At 29.0% G+C, this 20,840-nt stretch overlaps 3 protein-coding genes across 4 annotated transcripts in view; 1 reads left to right on the plus strand and 2 right to left on the minus strand.

Annotated features, from left to right (window-relative positions):
- Window positions 1-3,003: 3,003 nt before the first annotated feature.
- On the minus strand, window positions 3,004-7,275 carry LOC123291550 (flocculation protein FLO11-like). The gene is made up of 5 exons (XM_044871870.1): window positions 7,112-7,275; window positions 6,817-6,965; window positions 5,742-6,755; window positions 4,113-4,909; window positions 3,004-3,620 (listed from the first exon to the last, which is right to left on the minus strand). The coding sequence occupies exons 1-5, from the start codon at window positions 7,161-7,163 to the stop codon at window positions 3,527-3,529; spliced, it is 2,106 nt and encodes a 701-aa protein (XP_044727805.1). The 5' UTR covers window positions 7,164-7,275; the 3' UTR covers window positions 3,004-3,526.
- A 1,506-nt stretch (window positions 7,276-8,781) lies between these two features.
- Window positions 8,782-16,184, minus strand: LOC123293327 (poly(U)-specific endoribonuclease homolog). The gene is made up of 5 exons (XM_044874107.1): window positions 15,992-16,184; window positions 11,375-11,816; window positions 10,525-10,721; window positions 9,398-9,630; window positions 8,782-9,157 (listed from the first exon to the last, which is right to left on the minus strand). Exons 1-5 carry the CDS (start codon window positions 16,035-16,037, stop codon window positions 8,921-8,923), a joined length of 1,155 nt encoding a protein of 384 aa, XP_044730042.1. The 5' UTR covers window positions 16,038-16,184; the 3' UTR covers window positions 8,782-8,920.
- LOC123293326 overlaps window positions 15,483-20,840 on the plus strand; it is a 70,394-nt gene continuing 65,036 nt past the window's right edge. The window contains exon 1 of one of the 2 annotated variants that reach the window (XM_044874106.1): window positions 15,483-15,609. The gene's annotated coding sequence lies outside the window, so the exon portion shown is untranslated. The remainder of the gene's footprint in view (window positions 15,610-20,840) is intronic. The other variant, XM_044874104.1, reaches the window with a different exon arrangement.

A 20,840-nucleotide genomic window follows, 5' to 3' on the forward strand; every position in this document is an offset into this window, starting at 1 on the left:
ATCATTCGTACAAATGTTTCACGTTTTTACGACATACAAATTTAAAACACAAAATAATACTTGACGTTTTGAAAAAGTTAAAGTTTATTTTAACAATTCCTTATGTTAATTTATAGTTGTAGAACATATTAATTTATTTTTTCCAACATCTACATAACAAAAACAATTAAAAACTACTAAAGTAAAATTTTTTTCGTAGACATTAATTTAGAAAGAAGGGAAAACTTAACTTAATAAATGGCTTTCTGAAAGCAATATATGATAATGAACATAGGAAAAAACATTACAGCTTAATTGTCAATAATTAGTGCAATTAGTTTGGGCATAAAGACATTTCTATTCAAAAAAGTGCAAAGATGAGGCTTTATTTACGTGGAAAGTTTATAATGAAAAAAAAAATGACTACTGTCGTAGTTTACGACAAAAAGAATCGATAATTCGTACTCTTTAAAATCCTGCGTTAATGTTATCTGTGTTGCTCTGTGTTTAATTACTATTCTTCAAATGAACGGTATCAATCACGTTGCATCAAATTTAAATTTTGATTGCGCACGGAATTTTATTTCTGATTTGCTAAAAATGTTGAAAAAAAGTTTATGTAATCAAAACACGGGCTTATAAATGGTGCAATTGGTTGGTAAAATAACGTTTTACTCCTTTTTATTCCCAAAATTTAAATTGCCATCCCTTGATACCCATTTTGCGTCAATCGAATCCATAAAACTAAATTCGAGAGCTGATGATTATACCGGAATGTGACTTTAAAGTGTTTTAGAAGACTAGCATTTCACCACCTATTGTGAAGAAAATTTTCGATTCTTGTTTATTTTCCATTATCATATATTGTTTTGAGAGAAATGTAAAATGGCATCATTTTTGTTCAGAAAGATTCGTGAACTGGATATACATCGTTTATGAGACATACATTCTAGTTTTAATATTAGTGTTTCTGTACTTAGTATTTATATTGATTTTTCAACAATTATTTCAATATTTAAGTCTCATTTTCATTAATATTCCATGTATATTTTCATATAAAAAGAATAGTATCATCATTTTTGGATATTAAACTCTGGGGGAGTTTAAATAGTGTGGGCATGTTGGGAACAACGACTTTTATAAACAACGAATCTTTTTTTGTTTGAACAAACAGTTAAAATTGGGATTTTAAAATATGGTTTAATTAAATTTTTAATATTCCACATATTTTTTTAAAAGATCTTATATTTTAAGATATAGGAAATATTTTTTGATGTTAAAAAGTGTACTATTAAGAAATATGGGTGATAGCTTTCTGTCTCTGAAATTTTGTATTCTGTCAATGGAATGTTTTTACTTCCAAGTGCAATACACTTTTGGCAATTCCTTCCATCAACTACCTTAAGTTTCAGGTGTACAATACTACACAATAAAATTATGAAGATATCGGTAAAATAGGATACATAGAAATTCACAGATAAAATCACCCATACATTAACAAACATAACACATAGCTTTATCATGTCCATATTGCTGCATTTTAAAAATAATTTATGGAGTACGTATAGCCCACGTACAAACGATATATATGGATACATTATTTGGGAGTTAGGATATTTGAATCGTGAAACTTTAGACATTTAACAAAATTCGGAATATAAAGATTATGCTTTATACATGGACATAATAAAACAAAATATTAACTCCACGTTATGAATTAAAATTTTTTCTAAACAAAGTTTATGAAATTCTTGTTGAATTTAGTTCTTTTTATAATATTAATTAATTGAAATTACAATAAAACCAAATTTGTAGTAAAAAAAAACTACAGCAACAAAGTGTAAAAAAAAGTTTTTCACTATAAAATGTCTTTTAAAGAAAAATTAATAACAAAAATATTATAAAATTTATACAATCAGTCTTCAAAATCAAAATATAATTTTGTTTTTATTTTTTTTTATTTTTGTATAATTTAATTTACGAAATAGACCTTTAATAGATTTTCACTAGACACAATTATTGGATTCTTTAACAATCTAAACTTAGTACGATAATTCGCTGATGCTTACTTCGAGGAAAAAAACGACTTGAATTTTGGCTTAGTTACTGGAATTATAAAAATCTTTTTAAAATGCTATTTCGTAAATTGTATTGTAAAAAAATTAACAATGAGTATAAAATAGAAAATCACAATTAGTTAAAAAATTTTGAGTATTCATTAAAATCTAAATAATATCTTAAAATAGGAAGACATAATTAATAAAATAAAAATCAATTATATGAAATTTGATAAAATTATGAGCTTGTTAAGTAATTTTATCACGTTCAGTTCAGTTGCAGAACGTCTAAGAATGAATTTAAATTCCTTTGAAATAATTAATTTGTCTGTACATTGATAATTATTCAAAACAAGCTCATTATTTTTAACAAAATAGTAATATCTGTACCCTATTGGAAATGCAAATAAAGGAAAAAATTATAGACCAAGAGCCAGTCTATTGAAAAAAAAAGTATTTTAACTTGTAGTCTTGTTAAACGTATTTCTCGGACATAGAGAGGAAACGTGAGATGCTTTCACTTCAAACGAGGAAAATTATTTTTTAATAGACTGGATCCTATACTATTACTATAATTGTATATACTAATATTTATAATTATACGTAATCAGTCATAAATGTATCTAATAATATAATTATATTAGATAAAATAATTTGTTATATTGATTGGCAAGGATTCTTCAGGATAATGTATTATTTTATTTTTGGTATTTTTAAATGAAAGAATCTTCAATTATCATAAAATCATAGTAAAGCAAATAATTATGTACACATGTATTATCTTAAAAATACGTAAAATTGAGAAATATGTAATATCTTGGATCATAATTCAAAACACTTAAAATCATGGACGTATCCAGGTTTGGATTTTCCGATAAAGATAATAGTTTATTTTTATTATACGTCACAATTTTACTTATTTTGTTAACACAAAATAGTTTAATTTAAATTATTGTTAAAGGAAAATCTTAAAATACCTATTTGAAATGATATTAAGTCACAAATGAACCAACTAAAAATATAGTATATGTGTGACAATAAATTGAAAAAGTATGTTACGGTTTATTGGGGTTCAATTTTGACGGCATTGAAAAAAATCTTGAAAATTGAATGAAAACTTTCTTTTATTTAAAAATTTCCGGGACTTGCTTCCGGAAAGTTTGTTTCTCCATGTGATATTATCTATCCCTCTCATAAAATGTAAGTTAGAAACCCCATAAGTTTTCATAACCAGTTTAAGCACTTGTAATTCTTCAAAATATTAATTCAAATTATGTTTATTATTTTTGTTGTTTTCTTCGGGAAGAAAATTTGCCAGTCATTAATTAAAATTAAAAAATTTTAATTTATACTTTGGTTGTTAAACAGTGCTTGCAATAAAATTTTTAAAAATTATGAGAAAAGTTATTTACGATAAGAAAATTGTATCTTACATTCAGTAGTGTTAATATTTGTGCGCACTGTACTTCACTTTATTCCCATTAATGTAATTAATCTTCTTCGGAACTAGTTGATTCTGGCATACTACTGAACCATGCTTCACGTGCACCATGATTAGAAGGAGTTCCATGCATTGATGTTGATCTAAAATCAAAGAATAGGTTTGTACCATTACATATTTTGTTGTAAACTAGAGACAACTTTCTAACTAAAAGATATCAATGTGCACAGATGCTTCGGTAAATAAAATTTTCCAGGGCATTGTTATTTGGAATCAACATGCTTTGAAAGTAGCACCAAAAATAGGCAATGATAAAATATTGTACTTTTACAAAAAATTAAAAATGTTTCAAAACAATGGGTTAGATCAGTAATTTACAAAGTGGTCCACATGGACCCTACCCCACCCACTCTGGAGTTTACAATAACCTTTAACGGACCCAAATGAAAGAAAAATAATTGAGCGTCTGTGAGATGTAACCGGGTGTCCACGATAGTCGACCTCATTTAAGCAGGATCACATCTTCTTCATCATATCCTAATCCGTTAAATTATTGATGGTGAATAACAGAGCATATGTCAGGAAAAAAATACTTTCATTAGAAATACCCTTCATTACAAATATAGTAAACTAACCTGAGTTTTTTAGTATTCGTCGGTAATGTAAGCGAAGTTCTATAATATGTTGGACCATGACCAAGTGTATCAGTTTGTGATTCAATTGGACGTCTTTGTAAAGTCATTGTTTCATTTGGACTCGATAATTCATCTTCATCATCCTCAGCTAGATAATAACGTGAACCATGAGCTGATTTACAATTTTCACATTCGCTACGATAATCTTCATCATCGAAATTTTGATGTAAGCATTGATACGATCCATCCAAACTACTTTCAATCTCTTGCGATGGTTCTTTTTGTACTTGTTGTTGCGAAGATGATGTATTATTAATAGCATTCGTAGATGTGGATTTAGGTGGTGATACTAATGTTGTAGTTTTTACTTTGTCTTTGGTATCTGATGGTGAAGGTACTACTGGAGTAGTATTATTTCCAAAAACACCAGGTGGTGGCACCGGTGATGTTGGCAATGATATGACAGATGTGGCAGGGTAATGTATTGAGTTTGGTCGTGTTGTTACAGGTACGCTTGATTTGTTGTCTTTATTACTGATTGAAATATTGTATGTGGAATGTGTTTTGTTACAACTAGAATTGTTGCTGTTTGTGGTACTACTTCCACCTCCATTGTTTCCTAGACCAGTTGAGCTTAAATGTCGTGGTATTGTTCGATGCCTATTCATATACATATCAGAATTGCCGGTGTAAATGATGTCACGTGGATTTTGTTGTGGCGTGATGTCTTCGTAGTAAATATCTGGTCTTGTTGAGGTTTTCGTTAATTCACAAACTTTTTCTTTCGATGAACGTTTCTAAAATTTTTTAATACATGATTAATACACCTACTTATTTACCGGCAATAAAATTGTTACGAAATGGAATTAATGACTAGGTGATGGGACGTCGTATGTAAAAAAATGCTCCTCCTCAGGCTGGATGAAAACTGTTTAAATTTGAGATTTAAAAACAAAAATACAACTATTATGTCTTCAATCATCTAGCCCCTTTCGGGGTACACCCAGGCCCAGCCACGTGAGATTTGTCGCATCCTTCACTAATGAATAAATTAAATTTGAGTTATCCTTTAAGTTTTTCAACTCAAGAAATTATTGGTCATTTCAACAAAGATGCCGCTGAGTGTTTACGCTCAAAAAATTGCAAAAAAAATTATTGCCTCTATTTTAGAATTTTCTATGATAATTAGGGGCTGAAAAGAAATTACCTGAAATCGATTCGATGAATCGCTCTTCATATTAAAATTTTAATGATTTCTGAGAAACTATGCATCCAACCATTTAATGATTCCAATTTTTATCTTTTTTGGGTCAAAGAAACTCTTAGAAAATTGCAAAAAATCGACATTTTATGGTCTTCACTTTTCATAAAACTCTGTATACATAGTTTCTGAGAAATCGTTAAAAATCTTACCGATCGATCCGATTAATCCGATCGCCATAATAAGCGAGTTTTCAGATCGACTTCGGCTAACTTTTTAGCAAACATAAACTTAAGTCTTATAGCCAGATAAACTGAATTTTCGGACCAAAAATAGTAAAATCTAGTCAATTTGACGACCAGTAGAGTATTTTTTGCTAGTTAGCCACTCCTAGTTATTATATTTTTTAAGAAAAAAATTCTACTTACTGGTAATGATTTGAATTCAATACTAGGTGTAATTTCCGTATGATTATCACGACGTGAAATACTGGATAATAATGGTTCGGTAGCCGCACATAAGCTTGGATTTGTTGCCAAATTCTTGGGTATTGTTCGATGTGAATTTGTATGTGAAATCATATTCGATGAAGATGATGGTACATTACGTTCGTATCTTGTTTGTCGATTTGACAATGATTCGCTTGTACGTAAAACAGATGTAATTTTTGGTTGTTCAATCGTTTGAACTTTTGGTTGTTGATTCGACGATAATGATGCGGTTTCATTATTTGATAATTCGGCTGTACGTATACTATTAACAATCCGTAGATTTTCCGCTCCTCGTGATGTAGTATTCGTGGATACGTCGGTACGGTTTGTAACAGCTACATTATTGTTACTATTTGTTCTGATGATGGCAGTAACTGGAGTCACTGAACATGTTTGTACAGTTTGTACCATGGTTGTAGTTGGACATGACGATGGTACAACACTACATGTGGTAGTGTTTGGATACTGTGCTGATGGATTTGTTGTACTGTTTACTATAAGTGATGCTTCAGCACGAGCTGCAGCAACAGCTTCTTCATACGGAGGTGGTGCTTCACCACGTGGAAAATAATTTCCAGGTGGCTTCCATAATGGATAATGGGACGGTGGTTCTTCATAATGAAATTCCATATCATTACTTCCATTACCTAAATATCCCATACTACCTTGTAAATACCCAATACTACCAGCAATGTAGCCAATACTTCCTAAACTTCGTTCATCTTCACTTAATTGTCTATTTTGACGTCCTCGAATTTTTCGTTGACGAAGTCGATGTATAAGAAAAAATAATAATGAAAGTGATAATACTGCTGTTACAGCGCTAGCTACTAAACGTAAACCAATATCAGTGTTCCCATCTAAATCTAATACACCATCCGATTTAGATAATGTGTCATCTAAACATATAAATTCGCAACAGGTATTTCCAACACGAAATGATTTGCAATTCTAAAAAAATGTACATGATTTTAATGAACAAAGTTTTTCAACATTCAAAATTATAACTTACTTGAGGAGGTGAACATAAAACCGCTTTGCACCATTTCGGATTACCGCTATCACAAACACAAAGTGTACAAGCGTCTGGTCCAGGTACGTAATGAATACCTTGAGCTATTCTACGTCCATTTAAATCACGACATTCAGCAGACGCTGCACCTAAAAATTTGCAATTCAAATAAATTTAAACGAAAAATAAACAAAATGAGAAAAAGAATACTTTGAATAAAATGGCGAAATGTCACATAAAACTGTCAACGAAAGGAGTGTTATTTTACGTATAAAATGTAATTTTAGGTATTTACCTGTAAATTGCAAATAATATGTTACTCCTAAAATTGCAACTCTTTGTAACATTTTTAATTTAAATAAATTCTAATAATTATTTTGTACTATTTCGGTCGTTTTACTAAATATAGGTCACATCTTACTAAACACCACTGTCACCCAGCCATCGTGTGTGCATATAGCTGCTTTTATTCCTGCTTTTATGATCGATTAGTTAGTAAACACAGGGTCAAATAATGTATAAATGTATGTTCACATGATCAAAAAATAATATAAAACCAATATGTAGGAATAATTACTATTTAAATAATAATTTTTTTTAATAAACTCTTTAAAAATAATATTACGCTGCTGCAAAAATAATTGTCAATAGATTTATAGGTCTCATTAATCTGTTTGTAAACAAATCTAAGAAGCTGATTTTCGCCCATATCGAAGTGCCATATCTTGTTTTCAAATTTTTTTTTTATTGTGTTTATTTAAAATCGCTCTGACAACCCAGGTCCTTGGCGACTGCACTTCAAAACAATGGTTTCCAAATTTTGATTCATGTAATTCTGATGGATCTGATCAAATGATAATGGAGTACCATTAAATTTGATTAGGCTGATTCTTTTATGATATAATTACGCAAATTTCCATAGAAACCGATTGCTCACAGCCTCAACGGAGGTTAATACGCAACTACCGTTTTATTTATTCAAAAACATAATTATTTTTATAATGGCTATTTCTAGCCATTATTCTATGTTCTAACTATGGAGAATAGAGGTAAGGAGTGTCAAAAAGTGTCTGCCCAAAAGCATTTAAAGTAATAAGAGGAGGGCAGAGAAGTAAACAAGTTATTAGAGAAGGATAGAGAAGTTCACATCAATTACTCGTTTGCTACACAAGCGCCATTGCACCATTCTAGCCACTTTATTTAACGCTATTTTGTTGAAACCTTTTTAGGCTAATAACTGTAATAGCCACAAGGACTGTGTTCCTTTACCTCTACACTCCATAGATCTAACCGAACTGATCGCTCAGTATCACTCAGTTAGTAACGGCACTCCACGTACTTTAAAGAAAAAATAGATATCGATCATTTCGGCTGGCGCAGCCAATTTTTTTACAAATAAAAGAGAGTTGAAGTAGCGAGCCTTCAATGAAAATAAATCCATCTAGAGTTTGAATTTGTAACTTATTTTAAATTGGATAACATAAAATAGTAAAAATTATGTTATATGTTATTAATTAATTAAAGTAGCTTTTTAACATCTTGTATAAAAATTATGACTTTGTTTATAGAAAATACGATATCTTGTAATGTATTATGATATTAAAACTTAAAAATTCGAAATATGCTTGATATGAAATATGAAAATCAAAAATTTTAAACGAAATTTTTCGTGAAAACGAAGATCGTTATGACTAAAACCAATACAAAAATATATTTATGATAATATTACAATGCTTAAATTTCCAAAACCAGGTTAATACTTTGAAATCAGTTAATAACAGAGGTAAAGAGGAAATATTCTTTGTTTTGAAAACTTACAGGCAATTGGGACTATTTAGGGAAGTTGGTGGGAAGCAGCTAGTTGATAATAAAATATTTAATAATTATTACAAATAAAATTTATTTTTCATAAAGCTCTTTTACTCTTCCAGCTTAAAAAATTGTAAGAGAAATTCTTTTACATTTTTTAAGTCACATTTTAAAATATAAAAACATTTTACACAAAATACAATTTTATGAATGACATACAATTATTACAGTAAATAAATGCGTTTTCTTATTGATGAAGTTTTAATTTATGGCTTAATTGTTCGATGTAACATACTTATGCAACCTCAGCATATGCACTTCCAATTGAACTTACTCCTCGATACTTATAATTATAAGTTTTAATATTAAACTTCACTCCATTCATTTTAACTGGACATTGAGAATCAGCTCTCAACAAATAGCATACGGTGTATAAAGCGAACTCGAATTCGGGACTTGTACCAATGAATAATGTTTTAGGTATTCTCACCTGGTTGTTATATTTGAAACGGAGTTTAACTACTTGTCCTTTCTGCAAATAAATATAAATACAAATTTATTAACATATCAAACCTAAAAAACTGGCCGTGCCAAACATTCACTAATATTTTGCAGACTGTATTTTCTTCTGTAGACATCGAGGTATGTAAATGATTGCTATTAGCAGAGTTCGACTTTAATTCCCATATACGTCAACTAATCATGCGAACATATATCCGGTTTTTCTAAATAGCAAATGTTAGGCGAGGGTCTAAAAGTTGTCAGTACTTACATCTCCTAAGTTAATATTACGTAAATATCCTAAATAATCAACTTTTTTAGCGGCCTCTTGGTCACTGAAGTAGATCCAATTATGTAAACCCTGCAATTCACCTTTTTTTAGTTCTGACATGAATACATGTTCAAAACCACTTGATCCAATTTTTCCATCACCACGTGAATACAATGTAAACCAAAGTCGTTTTAAATTATCTTTGAAATCATTTGGATCAGCTTTAATCAATCCTTAAAAGAAAAATAAACAGTTTTTGTAAAAAATTTATTTCTATATTCACTATACATTAACTTAATGATTAAAGATTAAAATTTTCGATCCTCAAAATCAAGCCACTATATTGACCCTAAAATCACTCAATGATGGCTTTTACAAACAAATCTACTTTCTGAAGTTATCGTATGAAAACGTGTCAAGATAAAGTCTTGCAATCAGAAATTCAAGTTTTTGTTGAGATAATCGTGGGTTTTCCGAAATTTTTATTTTTCTGATAATTTCAAAAAAAAAAAAAAAGATGTTAAAACATACATAGAATTAATTTGATTAAATAACGACTGATAGGTTTATTATAATTTGACGTTAGTAAATAATTTTTGTATTTTTTGTTGAAATTTTCTTTGCTGCAGAATATATCTGATATGAATAATGATAGCTCTGAATCTCTGATCAAGTTACCGGCAATCATAATTTCAAAAATGATTGATGTTTAAGCTGTTTAAAACAAAGTAATGAATTAAACAGTAAAAAATAAATTTCTTTCCCGAGTTACCTATATTATGCGCAGTAGTCTATAAATAAAAATTTGAGGAATAATTTGACAATCTACTGAATTACCGCTAATTTATTATATAATTTGTCGTAAGGATTAATTGTTCCAAATTTTCCCACCGAATCAAACAATTTGTAGTTTTAGTTGAAGGAAAAAGGCTTAGGAATATTTTTGTATGATTTTTTGTTCTTAATTAATGGTGATTTTATACAATTTGTTTATCTCCCATTGTTTAATGAGATAAATTCTTAGGGAATAATTCATAGGGAATACTTAGGGTTGATTGGGGGGAAGGTGAATTTCAGTACCCATAGAAGTACTAGCATACGGGTGCATTACCTTTTAGTTACATTACCTTTTGACATTAAAAGTTGTCTAGCATGTTGCATTACTGGTGTTGAAATGATTGTGTCCAAGAAGTCATTTTCTTCTTTACGTTCTAAAGGTGTTACTTCTTCAGTTACAGCAGAGTCCATGATATAATTATCAAGAAGAGCACGGAATTTTGTAACAGATGGTACTTTAAATGCTTCTGGTTTCACGGTTAATAATCTATTGTAATTTAAAACATGTTAATAAGAATTGAAATATAATTATTCACAATAGACTTTTTTTGTTAGTTGCATTCATAACGAAATTCCCTTGGAGCAGCACAGTACGGATAAACAATGTCAAAAAATTCTCAAATATAACAAAATGTCACACGGGCAAAGTATTAATATAATAGATTTTATCGAAAAATTATACCCAATATAATAACAGCGTATTAAACAGAGAGATAGCGCCAGGAAAAAGATAACATAAACCCACGGACTTATGGTATTCCGTTTCTTACTTCTTCTTCTTACTGGTATAAACGTGAAAAAGTTGTTTGTTATGATTATTTTGTTAGCATTTGAAATTCGCTGAGTATTTTCTATGGTATATCGCTCGAATTAAAATATGAAGCCTTATATTTTGGAAAGAATTTCGGCAGTATTTTGTAAGCGTCAAATGAACTAAATTTTTGTGCTTTTTAGATCTTCTGTTCCCTACATATTCAACAACAGTAGTCAATCATTTTAACCCGATAAAGTCATAATTCCCGGCTTTCTCGGATTGTGAAGACGTTGCTATTGTAGAAAAAAAATTTACCCCGATAAGGTCATCATAATTCCCGACTTTATCGGATTGTGAACACTTTGCTATTGTAGAAAAAAACTTACGGCAATGGTGATTTATCGGTGGTGTCATTACGTTCAAGTTTAGTTTGTAAATTAATTGTTACATATTTGGCAACATTGTTGACATCTTTGCTTAAAAGTTCTTCTGAAAAAGTTCGAAGTTCTGGATCTGTTATTAGACCTTGTTTTTTCGTTGCAGTTGGCGTTGCCTGTGTTGAAACACCAGATTTTCCAGGTGTAGTTACTCCATTTTGAACGGCAGCAGCACCGGCATACGACTGTTTAGTTGTGCTAGGGGTAACCGAAGCAGGTGTAGCTAAATTTGGTGGTGCTTGTACAGGTTTCACAACAGATGTTGGCCCTATAGGATTTGGCACATATGATAATTTTGCTAAATCTGGATTCGTTTTTCTTGGAGGTGGTGGCACAAATGAAACTGGGCTACCAGAACCAGGCTTTGGAGGTGGCACTTGCTGACCCAGACCTAAAAAATTATAATTTTAAATGTAAAAGATTTAAATAACTTAAAATTGAAATGAAGTGATTCCAAAATGAGAATCAAATGTAAAAATTACTGCTTATTTTGATTGTAATTTTGATATGCAGATAGTTTGGGAAGTTAAAACATGTTATAATTGGTGGTTCTCTAATCTAGCTCCATTTATAAATGCAGTAATCGCAAATTGTCTTCAAAACATTCTATAAAACAGGCAAAGTCGGTTTTGAATGAATCAGATGGGCAGGATTGTGTCCTAATTGCTCTTATAAAGGTTATATTATAATATTTTGGTTGGGGACCCTAAATGAAATGAAACAAAATATACGAGATATTTAGAATAACAGATATTGTGAAAAATGGGATAAAATAATTTCAAAAAAAAAAAAAAAAACAATTACAGAGACTAATAATTTTGAATAAATTCCCAAAAAATTTTGACATAATAAAAGTAACATAATTTTGAATTTTCCACGCCAACTACATTTTATTGAAAATAGTCTCGTCTCCAAAATAATATTAAAACAAACGATTTAATTAAAGAAGGATACCAAAATTTGAGTTAAGGTAAATGTACATTATTACGGGGTAGTACGTTATTTCGGGAATTTTTTATTTTCATAAAAAAATATGAAACATTAAATAAATTTGTAATTTTAAACAATAACACAGCCTCTAGAACTAAAATATGAACAAGTAATCGACTTTTGAAAAAAACTGATTAATTAAATACCCGTGCCGATCGAAAAACACGCGATCGGCACGCGTATTTAAAACAAGCGATCAGTTAACACCTGAATTTATTGTAAATATGTTGTCTGTGTACGTAAGGTGATAGTAGTACATTGTTCAGAATTTACAAGTTTGCTGGTAAGTTTATTATATTTAAATATGTAAAAATATTGGTTGGAATGAATAAATAAATCGTTTTAAAGCTGATAAAAATCATTTTAATTTATTATTTTCTATAACTTATTGTTTTTATGATTCCCGTAATTATATTCTTAAATCAGTGATAGTGAACCATATTACGGGAATACCCAGTGGCGGATTTAGAGATTTGCCGCCCGTAGGCTATTCAATTTTTGCCGCCTCTAAATTTTGATATCTTAGTTCACAATCATATCAATTATCTATCAATAAATTTGCAACTTTATGATTTGTGCTCCATTATCCTCATTACATCAACTTTTCCCGTATGGTTAGTATCATCGAGAACTATGGTACCGTGTTAGATCCTTGATTATTTTTACAGCAAAGAATTATCAAAAAACAATATTTTATGCAAAAAATATCTCAAACATGTACCAATTTTAAAGTAAGTTAAGGTATGTGTTAAAACTATACAATACTTATGTAATAGGAATAAAGCTTACACAAAAAATCTAGATTTGGCGAACGTTGATAAATATTTATTATTACACTTACAGTTACAAAACAACACAATAAATATATCCTTTTTTAATTATTTGTTAGTATTATAATTCAAGTCAAATTATAAAAGCATTACAATACTATTTTGCGACACTTTGAATTCGCAAAATCATTTATTATATCGTCGTACGAAATCTTGTTTATTAGCTCTGACTCTATGCACAAGAGAGCTAAAGCGTTTAGCTTTTCTTGACTTAAAGTCGATCGGAGGTAGTTCTTTACTCTCTTCAAGCAAGAGAAGCTTCTTTCACCTGAAAAATTTGTCGCTGGTGTACAAAGAGCCATACGAAGTACTATATCCAAGTTTGGATAAATGCTTCCTAGATTCTGATCTCGCAGGAATAAAGACAGACTTTTTAATGATCCAGAAATTTATTATTTAGCACTGTATATAGGACTATATTTCGGTTTTTGTTGAATATTTTAATTCCTCTATAATTTTTGAAATTCGTATTTTGTGTGTGTATTATAATTTTTTCTAAATTTTGTCAATCGAAATAAAAAATTTATGAACTAAATTTGCCGCCCCTTAAAATTTGCCGCCCTAGGCTCCAGCCTACTCAGCCTGCTGGTAAATCCGCCACTGGGAATACCGTAATTAGGAAAAATAAGAAGTAATTATGTTTAAATCTTATTGTAAATTGGAGCTATAATTAATAAAATATTTTATACCAGTAGAAGCAGTAAATACGGTTTTTGTTTTATTAAAATTATTTCTAAAATACCTACTTACTTTTTATGATAAGTATGTAATATGTTTTTAACTTTTGGAATAATGAACATAGTTTTTGTTTATGTATGCAATTCCGGAAGTATCACATTGTAAAGGAGAAAATTGAAATTTTTCTTATATGTTGTTATTTAAATTAGTTTTCAATGATGATTATATGATTATGTTAAAATAATTTTAATATTATAAAAAGAATCAGAAAATGACCTCCCAAAAATACCTCAGAAACTCTTGAACAAGCTATGGAAGAAATAAAAAATGGAATGCGTGTGTACAAAACTTCAAAATTCCAAATAAAACGCTTTACGACAAAGTTAATGAAAAATGTAAATAGACTTCGGTAGGAGCTGCAACAATGGTAGCAAGCGATGAACAGATTTTAATTGTTAAATGGATCATAGCTATGGGCAAAATGGATTTTTATGTAACAAAAGATTTACTCCTAAATTCCTTCCAAAAAATTAATTTTAAACCTTGAAGGAGTAAATAAGTTGCATTGTTAAGTTAAATAAGTTGTAAAGAAGCATTGCCAGGTCGGCATTGGTATGAAGGGTTTATAAAAAAACATCCTTCAATCAGTTATGCCTAAACATCTCGTAATATGGTACATTTACTTTAAAGTTTCAAATTGAATTTGTTAGAAACAATTTTTTGGAATTGGACAGATTTTGTTAGAATTGGATGGCAGTAATCCCTTGCCAACTAATGAAGAGCTCCGAGACTTCCTACTCACAATTAAAATTTCGCTTAATTTTAAATGACAATTCTTTTAGACGACATTACTGAGTAATTATGAAATTTTTTTGCCGTACTCCAAATTTTTTCTCCTGTTTGTCCAAATAACATGAGTGCCAAATATTTGCGGCAATATCTAATAATGATTCTTAATTTACGTGTACCGTGGCGACTTGAGACCGAGAGTACGCGTATTTCGTCAAATAATTTGCTCCCAAATTTCATACTAAATTATCCTAAGTTATCTTAAAGGTCATTTAATAATGTAAAAATACTATCAAGCCAAAATTTTTAAGGGAAAATCATTCTGCAATCATCACCAAATTTAAGATATTTGCTACGGCATTTTGAACAGATGACAGAAAGACGTTATTTAATATTTAAAATAAATCTTATTATTTTTTTTAATTCATTCAAGCATCGGAAATTCGAAAATTATAACGAATAAAAATAAAATTATTATAATGTAATAAGTGTAAGAGGAAATATTGTTTTAAAGAGGAATTACTAGTTTTGAAATAAAATTCTGTTTAAGGCAACTGTCTATAATAATGGTTCAAAGACTTGAAGTACGATTACGTTTACAGAATGCATTGAGAGATCTTGATTTTTGTTTATTCAAAATATATGAGCTAATTTTAAAAGACCTCAGAATTCAAAGGCATATAAAAAAAACATAAATAATTCAAATCGCTGAACTTTTTATTAATTTAAATACCAGACAAGAGGTATGAGTCCGTATGACAATTCACTTAAAAAACTTATGCGCAAACGTTATACAGACAATTATCATTTTACCGATATATTTCTGTGTTTATAAACATTTTTTGGTAAGTGATCTTGTGTGATTAGTGAATATAAAGGATTTTTAAGTAATAAAATGTAAGTAAAACAATTAATAAATATTTAAATATTCATTGAATAAGTATAAATATGCATAATTCAATTTTTAGTATCCATGTAACCTATAGTATAATAAAACAATGGCAATCGATGGCTTAAAAAAACGAAGTTCATGTCAGTGTTGCCATATTATAAATTTTAGGTTATTTTATTTTTGTTTTTCATTTGTATTTAGAAAAATATTTATTAAAATTAATGAAAATATAATTAAAAACTTTAAATACGTTATTATTTAACTATTGTACTAAATATTTTGTTAAATCACAACTTTAACGTTATTATGCGAAAATTAATTCGCAATACTAACGAATTTTTTTTCTACAAAAATATTGAAAATAAAAAAAATATATTATTTACTTACATGAACTCAATAAACAAGTTAAAATAACATAAGATTTATACTTCATTTTTATAAAAAAAAACCAGTCTTTCTATGAGATTCTTGGAAGTTATTATTTTTAAAGCTATTTAATACACTTTGCCAAGGCTGTAGTTGCGACTGGAGTGTTCTGATTACTATTGATTGCTATTGCTGTTAGTTAACTAAAATGATTAAAGTATTGAAGAAATTTTAAATAATTGGATTTCTTAGTTTTTTTTTTTTAAAATGACAACATAGGGGGGATTGGTCAGTTGTTCATAGTTTGGTTATTTTTTTAAAACTATGCTAATTACTATTCAAATTTAGTTATTTTTAAAAAAAGGTTGCTTGAGGGCAAATCTTATTGCACGTCGTTAATGAACTGGTTAATTAATGACCGATAAAATGATAACCTTGGTTGAATTTTAAGCCGAATAGAAGATATTGGTTCAATGGATGATATTGACTTCTTTAGCAAGTCAATAAGAAATTTTGGCTTTCTAATATTAAACATCAGGCTATTGTCTGCGATTAAGTAGTGAATTTTTGAATCAAATAGATATCGTGAAAAATAAAACAATTTTTGAAAATTTCAAATCATAAGCGTACAAAAAGGTCATATACCAAGTTTCAACGGTAACCGTTTCAAATAAACAGCTTAATGGTTAATATAATAATCATATCATTTCAACTTTGGCTCCTTAATTATAATTACATATAAAAATAACCAACTTCTGGTTTTTTAATTTTTGAGGAAAAGTTCTTGGAAAATTTAATGATTTCAACTTAATACTCTCGTTGTTGGCAAGTGGTTCTGTGCCATTATTTATAGATAACTTTTTGAATAAAATTTTAAATTTTATTCTATTTTTTGTTTGTACATCGATTTTAAAACGAATTGTACCTGTTGTGGTTAAAAATCTTTCAGAACTTATATTCCAAAATTTTTATTTTAAATTTTTCTAACAATTTCGAAATAAGTATTTGATTTGTTAATGCTTTTCCAAACCAATCTATACATAAGTGATTTTTAGTGTAATAAAAACGCTTTTGGTTTTATCAGCTTCATGTGATATTTTTAACAAATAATGCCGTAAAAATATATTTTTGATAACTTTGGATAATTTAGGTATGAAGGCAGTAAGTGATGCCTGCTTTGATTTCAGTACTTTCTATTTAAAGTTTAGGTGACTTATAGAGATTTTAAAATCCCAATGGGAGAGAGGCATTGTACCTACAATGGGAAGGAGAGGATCTATAAATCCTCAATTTCCTTTAAATAAATTTTCAAACTGGAGTGTATTAACCTTTATAAACAATTTCTATAAAATGTGAAGTATTGTTTCTTAAGGTACGAGCACCAGACAATTTTAGATTTAGGATTGAAATTATTTGTACCTTATTTTCAACTTTGATGATGAATTGTGTTATAACTTCATGAATGTAGACGAAAAATAAGAATAAAATTTTTCAATATCTGCCTTGGTTTTCGAAATATCGAAAGCTAAAAAATTAAATAAAATTTTCAATTTTCGATATTTTGAAAATTACGTAATGTATCGAAAAATTTTATTCATGCTTTTCGTCTTATATTGTCAAGTTATAACATCATCAAAATTGAAAATGTATATTTTTTTAAATTTGTGTGCCCACTGCCTTTCTCATACATCCTTAATTAGTCGGACACAACGGGTTTGCTTGTTTTCAATAATTTATTAAGATTTTAACTTTAATTTAAATAGTTTTTTTAATTTCCACCGACTAGTTTTGGATTAATCTATGAAAACATATCCATCTATCGTTTTATCATAAAACCAATGTTAAATATGCCTTAATAATGACTTTTGAAGTCATTTATTTATTTAAATAATCGAGCAATCAACCCGGCTGTCACGTGACTGGTTAACTAGTCAAGTAGGCAATTTGTGTGGCGTAAATGTAATAAAATGCTCTAAAAATATCGCATAAGCCTCAAAAATCAATATTTTTTTATGTTTTCTTTTTGGAAAGTGTCGTAAGATATTTTTCTTCTGCACAAACTGCAGAACTGAATCTGTGATAAATTTGAAAATGATGAGAACTTTTGAAGTTCAATCACCGATTAATTTTTACACAGTTAATATTATTGTGAGTTCTTCCATAAAGTACTGTGTACTGTGTATTACAATTTTAAAATGAAATAAATCAAAATTTTGATCGGCAAAAAGCCCCACAACTGTGTTTATTGTAATCAAGGGACTTAACTTTAACTGTCATTTACCGCAAAAAAAATATGAACATTCACCGTACTTGCTCAAATAGCCGGACTACCTTAAAATAGCTTTTATTTAGCAAAAATATCAATGCGAATCAATTAAATTGTACTATTAGGCTCGAAAACAAACACTTTGAATTAATAAATTAAGTATAAGTAATATTTCTGAATAATTATTAATGTCTTTTGGTGTGAAGAAATATAATATCACGTGAGCGGAAATTATTAACGTTGCGTTTCAAAATCATGATGTTCAAAATCACTATTATGATTACGTTATCGTTGATAATGTTAAAAATGTGTGAGCGGATTGATAATCTTAGATATGCAGGAATGAAATAGCAAATTATTTCAGCCAACATACTTAAATGTTATATATAACTAGCTTGGTACCCGCCCGCTTCACTTTGCTTAAAAGTTAAAACCACTACTGTATAGCCTCCACCTCTTTTGATCTCACTTATCAACGTTCCATAACACTTGAAGAGACTGTTTTACACAGCTAAAAGATATGCACAGTTTTGAATTTTTTTAATTGTAAAGTATATAATTCATTGAGTATATCAGAAAAGGTAGCCATGAATTGTGACATACTATTTTAAATTTTTACAGAAATCTTTAAAATAGTTAATGTCAGATTAAATTTATTAAAAAAAATTTTGTTTGTTTAGTATCTATATCTTTTTAATTTATAGCTCATGTGTTATTCTGATGTATGCGCTATATTGCTGTACAGTTTCATTAAAAACCATTTCCTACTTTTTGAGTGAAAGCGTAACAAACAAACAAACATCCTTACTTTCTCATTTATAATATATAGGGATTACTATAGCAAAATTTCATGACTCACCCCTCATTTTCAAGCTTATTATGTCTAGGTTTGACGAAAAATCACGGTCTTAAAATGTTCCGCTTAGGAAAAAACACGCTAGACAAATAATTTGAATGAAAAATATCATAAATTTAAATAACAAGTTTATAAAGCAATCATGTTAGTTTTTACAAATGCTCGCTTAATACTTCAGACATATAATACTCAAAATATTATTAGGCAAACATGTTAGTTTTTACAGATACTCTTTTAATATTCTAGACATATAATTACTATTTTTAATGCATGTTCTCCTAATATTAATTTAAGAACTTTTGATTCCTTTTACCACTTTTTTACGAAATTTGTTGTTTGTTATTTTTAGCCACGGGTACAGAGTACCCACGGGTTACGGTAACTAGGGGAGCGGAATTCCGCGCGGGTCGAGTTAATTGTGTTAAGGCTGCAATTTTTAAATAAATAATTTTAAATATTAATAATATCGCTTGCGTGACTCGCAAAAAAAAAAATTAAAATGACGCCTTTGACTTTATCACCGATTCATATACTGTATAAATAAACAAAGATATTTAAAACATATTCTCAATTATTTGCACAATTGTTCAATAAGCCTTGGTTATGCTATGGATGAATTTGTATATGTTTTTTTTCAATAACCTTGAGCATAATACGTGCCAGTGAAATTTATTTGAGATGAATTATACAGGATGCATTTTTAAATAGTTTCCACACTTATATTTCGAAAACGTAGTGGAAAATAAAAAAAATGAAAAAACACGTATCGGCTCATTTTTAGGAGGAATGAAAGAGAATTAATATAGTTTTTTAGACGCCTTTATGGTGCAAAAGGAGGCATTTTCTTTTCGTAAAGATATATGAAATATATTAAGGTATGCTAAGTTTAGTACTAAATTTGTAACGCTTAAAAATATTGATGCTGCGAACAAAATTTTGACATAGGTGTCCATAAAATCTCCTAATTAGTTTATTTCCAGTTGTCTGTCTATCCGTTTGTCTGCCTGTCTGTAAACACGATAACTAAAAAACGAAAAGAGATATCGAGCTGAAATTTTTATAGCGTCCTCAAAACTTAAAAAGTGAGGTTAAATTCGTTAATGAGCAACATAAGTCAATTGGGTCTTGGGTTCATAGGACCTATCTTGTAAACTATTAGAGATATAACAAAAATTTAAATGTAAAAAATGTTCCTTACAAAAAAATAAACAATGGAACATTTTTTCGTAAAAATCACTGTTTACCCGTGAGGGCACCAATCAGGTTAAAACAAATATAAGTACCGTGTATACATGTCTAATATTAAAATATTACATGTTTTGTATATATGTATGTGTTTGTTTATTACGATGTACACGAGGAAGTGAGCAGAGGGATATTCTTATTACTTTGTGTGTGTAACAGTGACTATCTTTCTTTACCTATATGACGTAATACAACTAACGATAATCACCAATGTCTATACATAAGGTGGAATCGACATTGATTAACTCTAATTAACTCAATTGTTTGTTTTCATTTGTTTTAGTAGTTTTTGGTTCTCTATGAAAAACTTTACGCCTGAACAAATTTTTTCCTAGACCTCGTTCCTAGACCCACGTTAATTGTTAGCCAGCAAATTCTCAAAATAATAATTTATTGTTCAGATTCATTATTTACCGAAAAGAAAGTTATTTTTTCCCATAAAATTTGTTTCCCATACTATTCCTACTGACTTCAAACCCCGCAAAATCAGGTACCGAAAATTA

The sequence above is a fragment of the Chrysoperla carnea genome, chromosome 2, assembly GCF_905475395.1.
Source record: "Chrysoperla carnea chromosome 2, inChrCarn1.1, whole genome shotgun sequence".
Lineage (NCBI taxonomy): Eukaryota > Metazoa > Arthropoda > Insecta > Neuroptera > Chrysopidae > Chrysoperla > Chrysoperla carnea.

Bases quoted from the DNA above. Each gene is read 5' to 3' on its own strand.
- LOC123291550 (XM_044871870.1), bottom strand. From the start codon at position 7,163: ATGTTACAAAGAGTTGCAATTTTAGGAGTAACATATTATTTGCAATTT. The intron at 6,966-7,111 runs GTAAATACCTAA...GCAAATTTTTAG, and splicing joins ATATTATTTGCAATTTACAG to GTGCAGCGTCTGCTGAATGT. The intron at 3,621-4,112 runs GTTAGTTTACTA...CTTTGATTTTAG, and splicing joins ACGAATACTAAAAAACTCAG to ATCAACATCAATGCATGGAA.
- LOC123293327 (XM_044874107.1), bottom strand. From the start codon at position 16,037: ATGAAGTATAAATCTTATGTTATTTTAACTTGTTTATTGAGTTCAT. The intron at 10,722-11,374 runs GTAAGTTTTTTT...AAATTACAATAG, and splicing joins ACCGATAAATCACCATTGCC to ATTATTAACCGTGAAACCAG. The intron at 9,631-10,524 runs GTAATGTAACTA...TTTTCTTTTAAG, and splicing joins ACAACTTTTAATGTCAAAAG to GATTGATTAAAGCTGATCCA.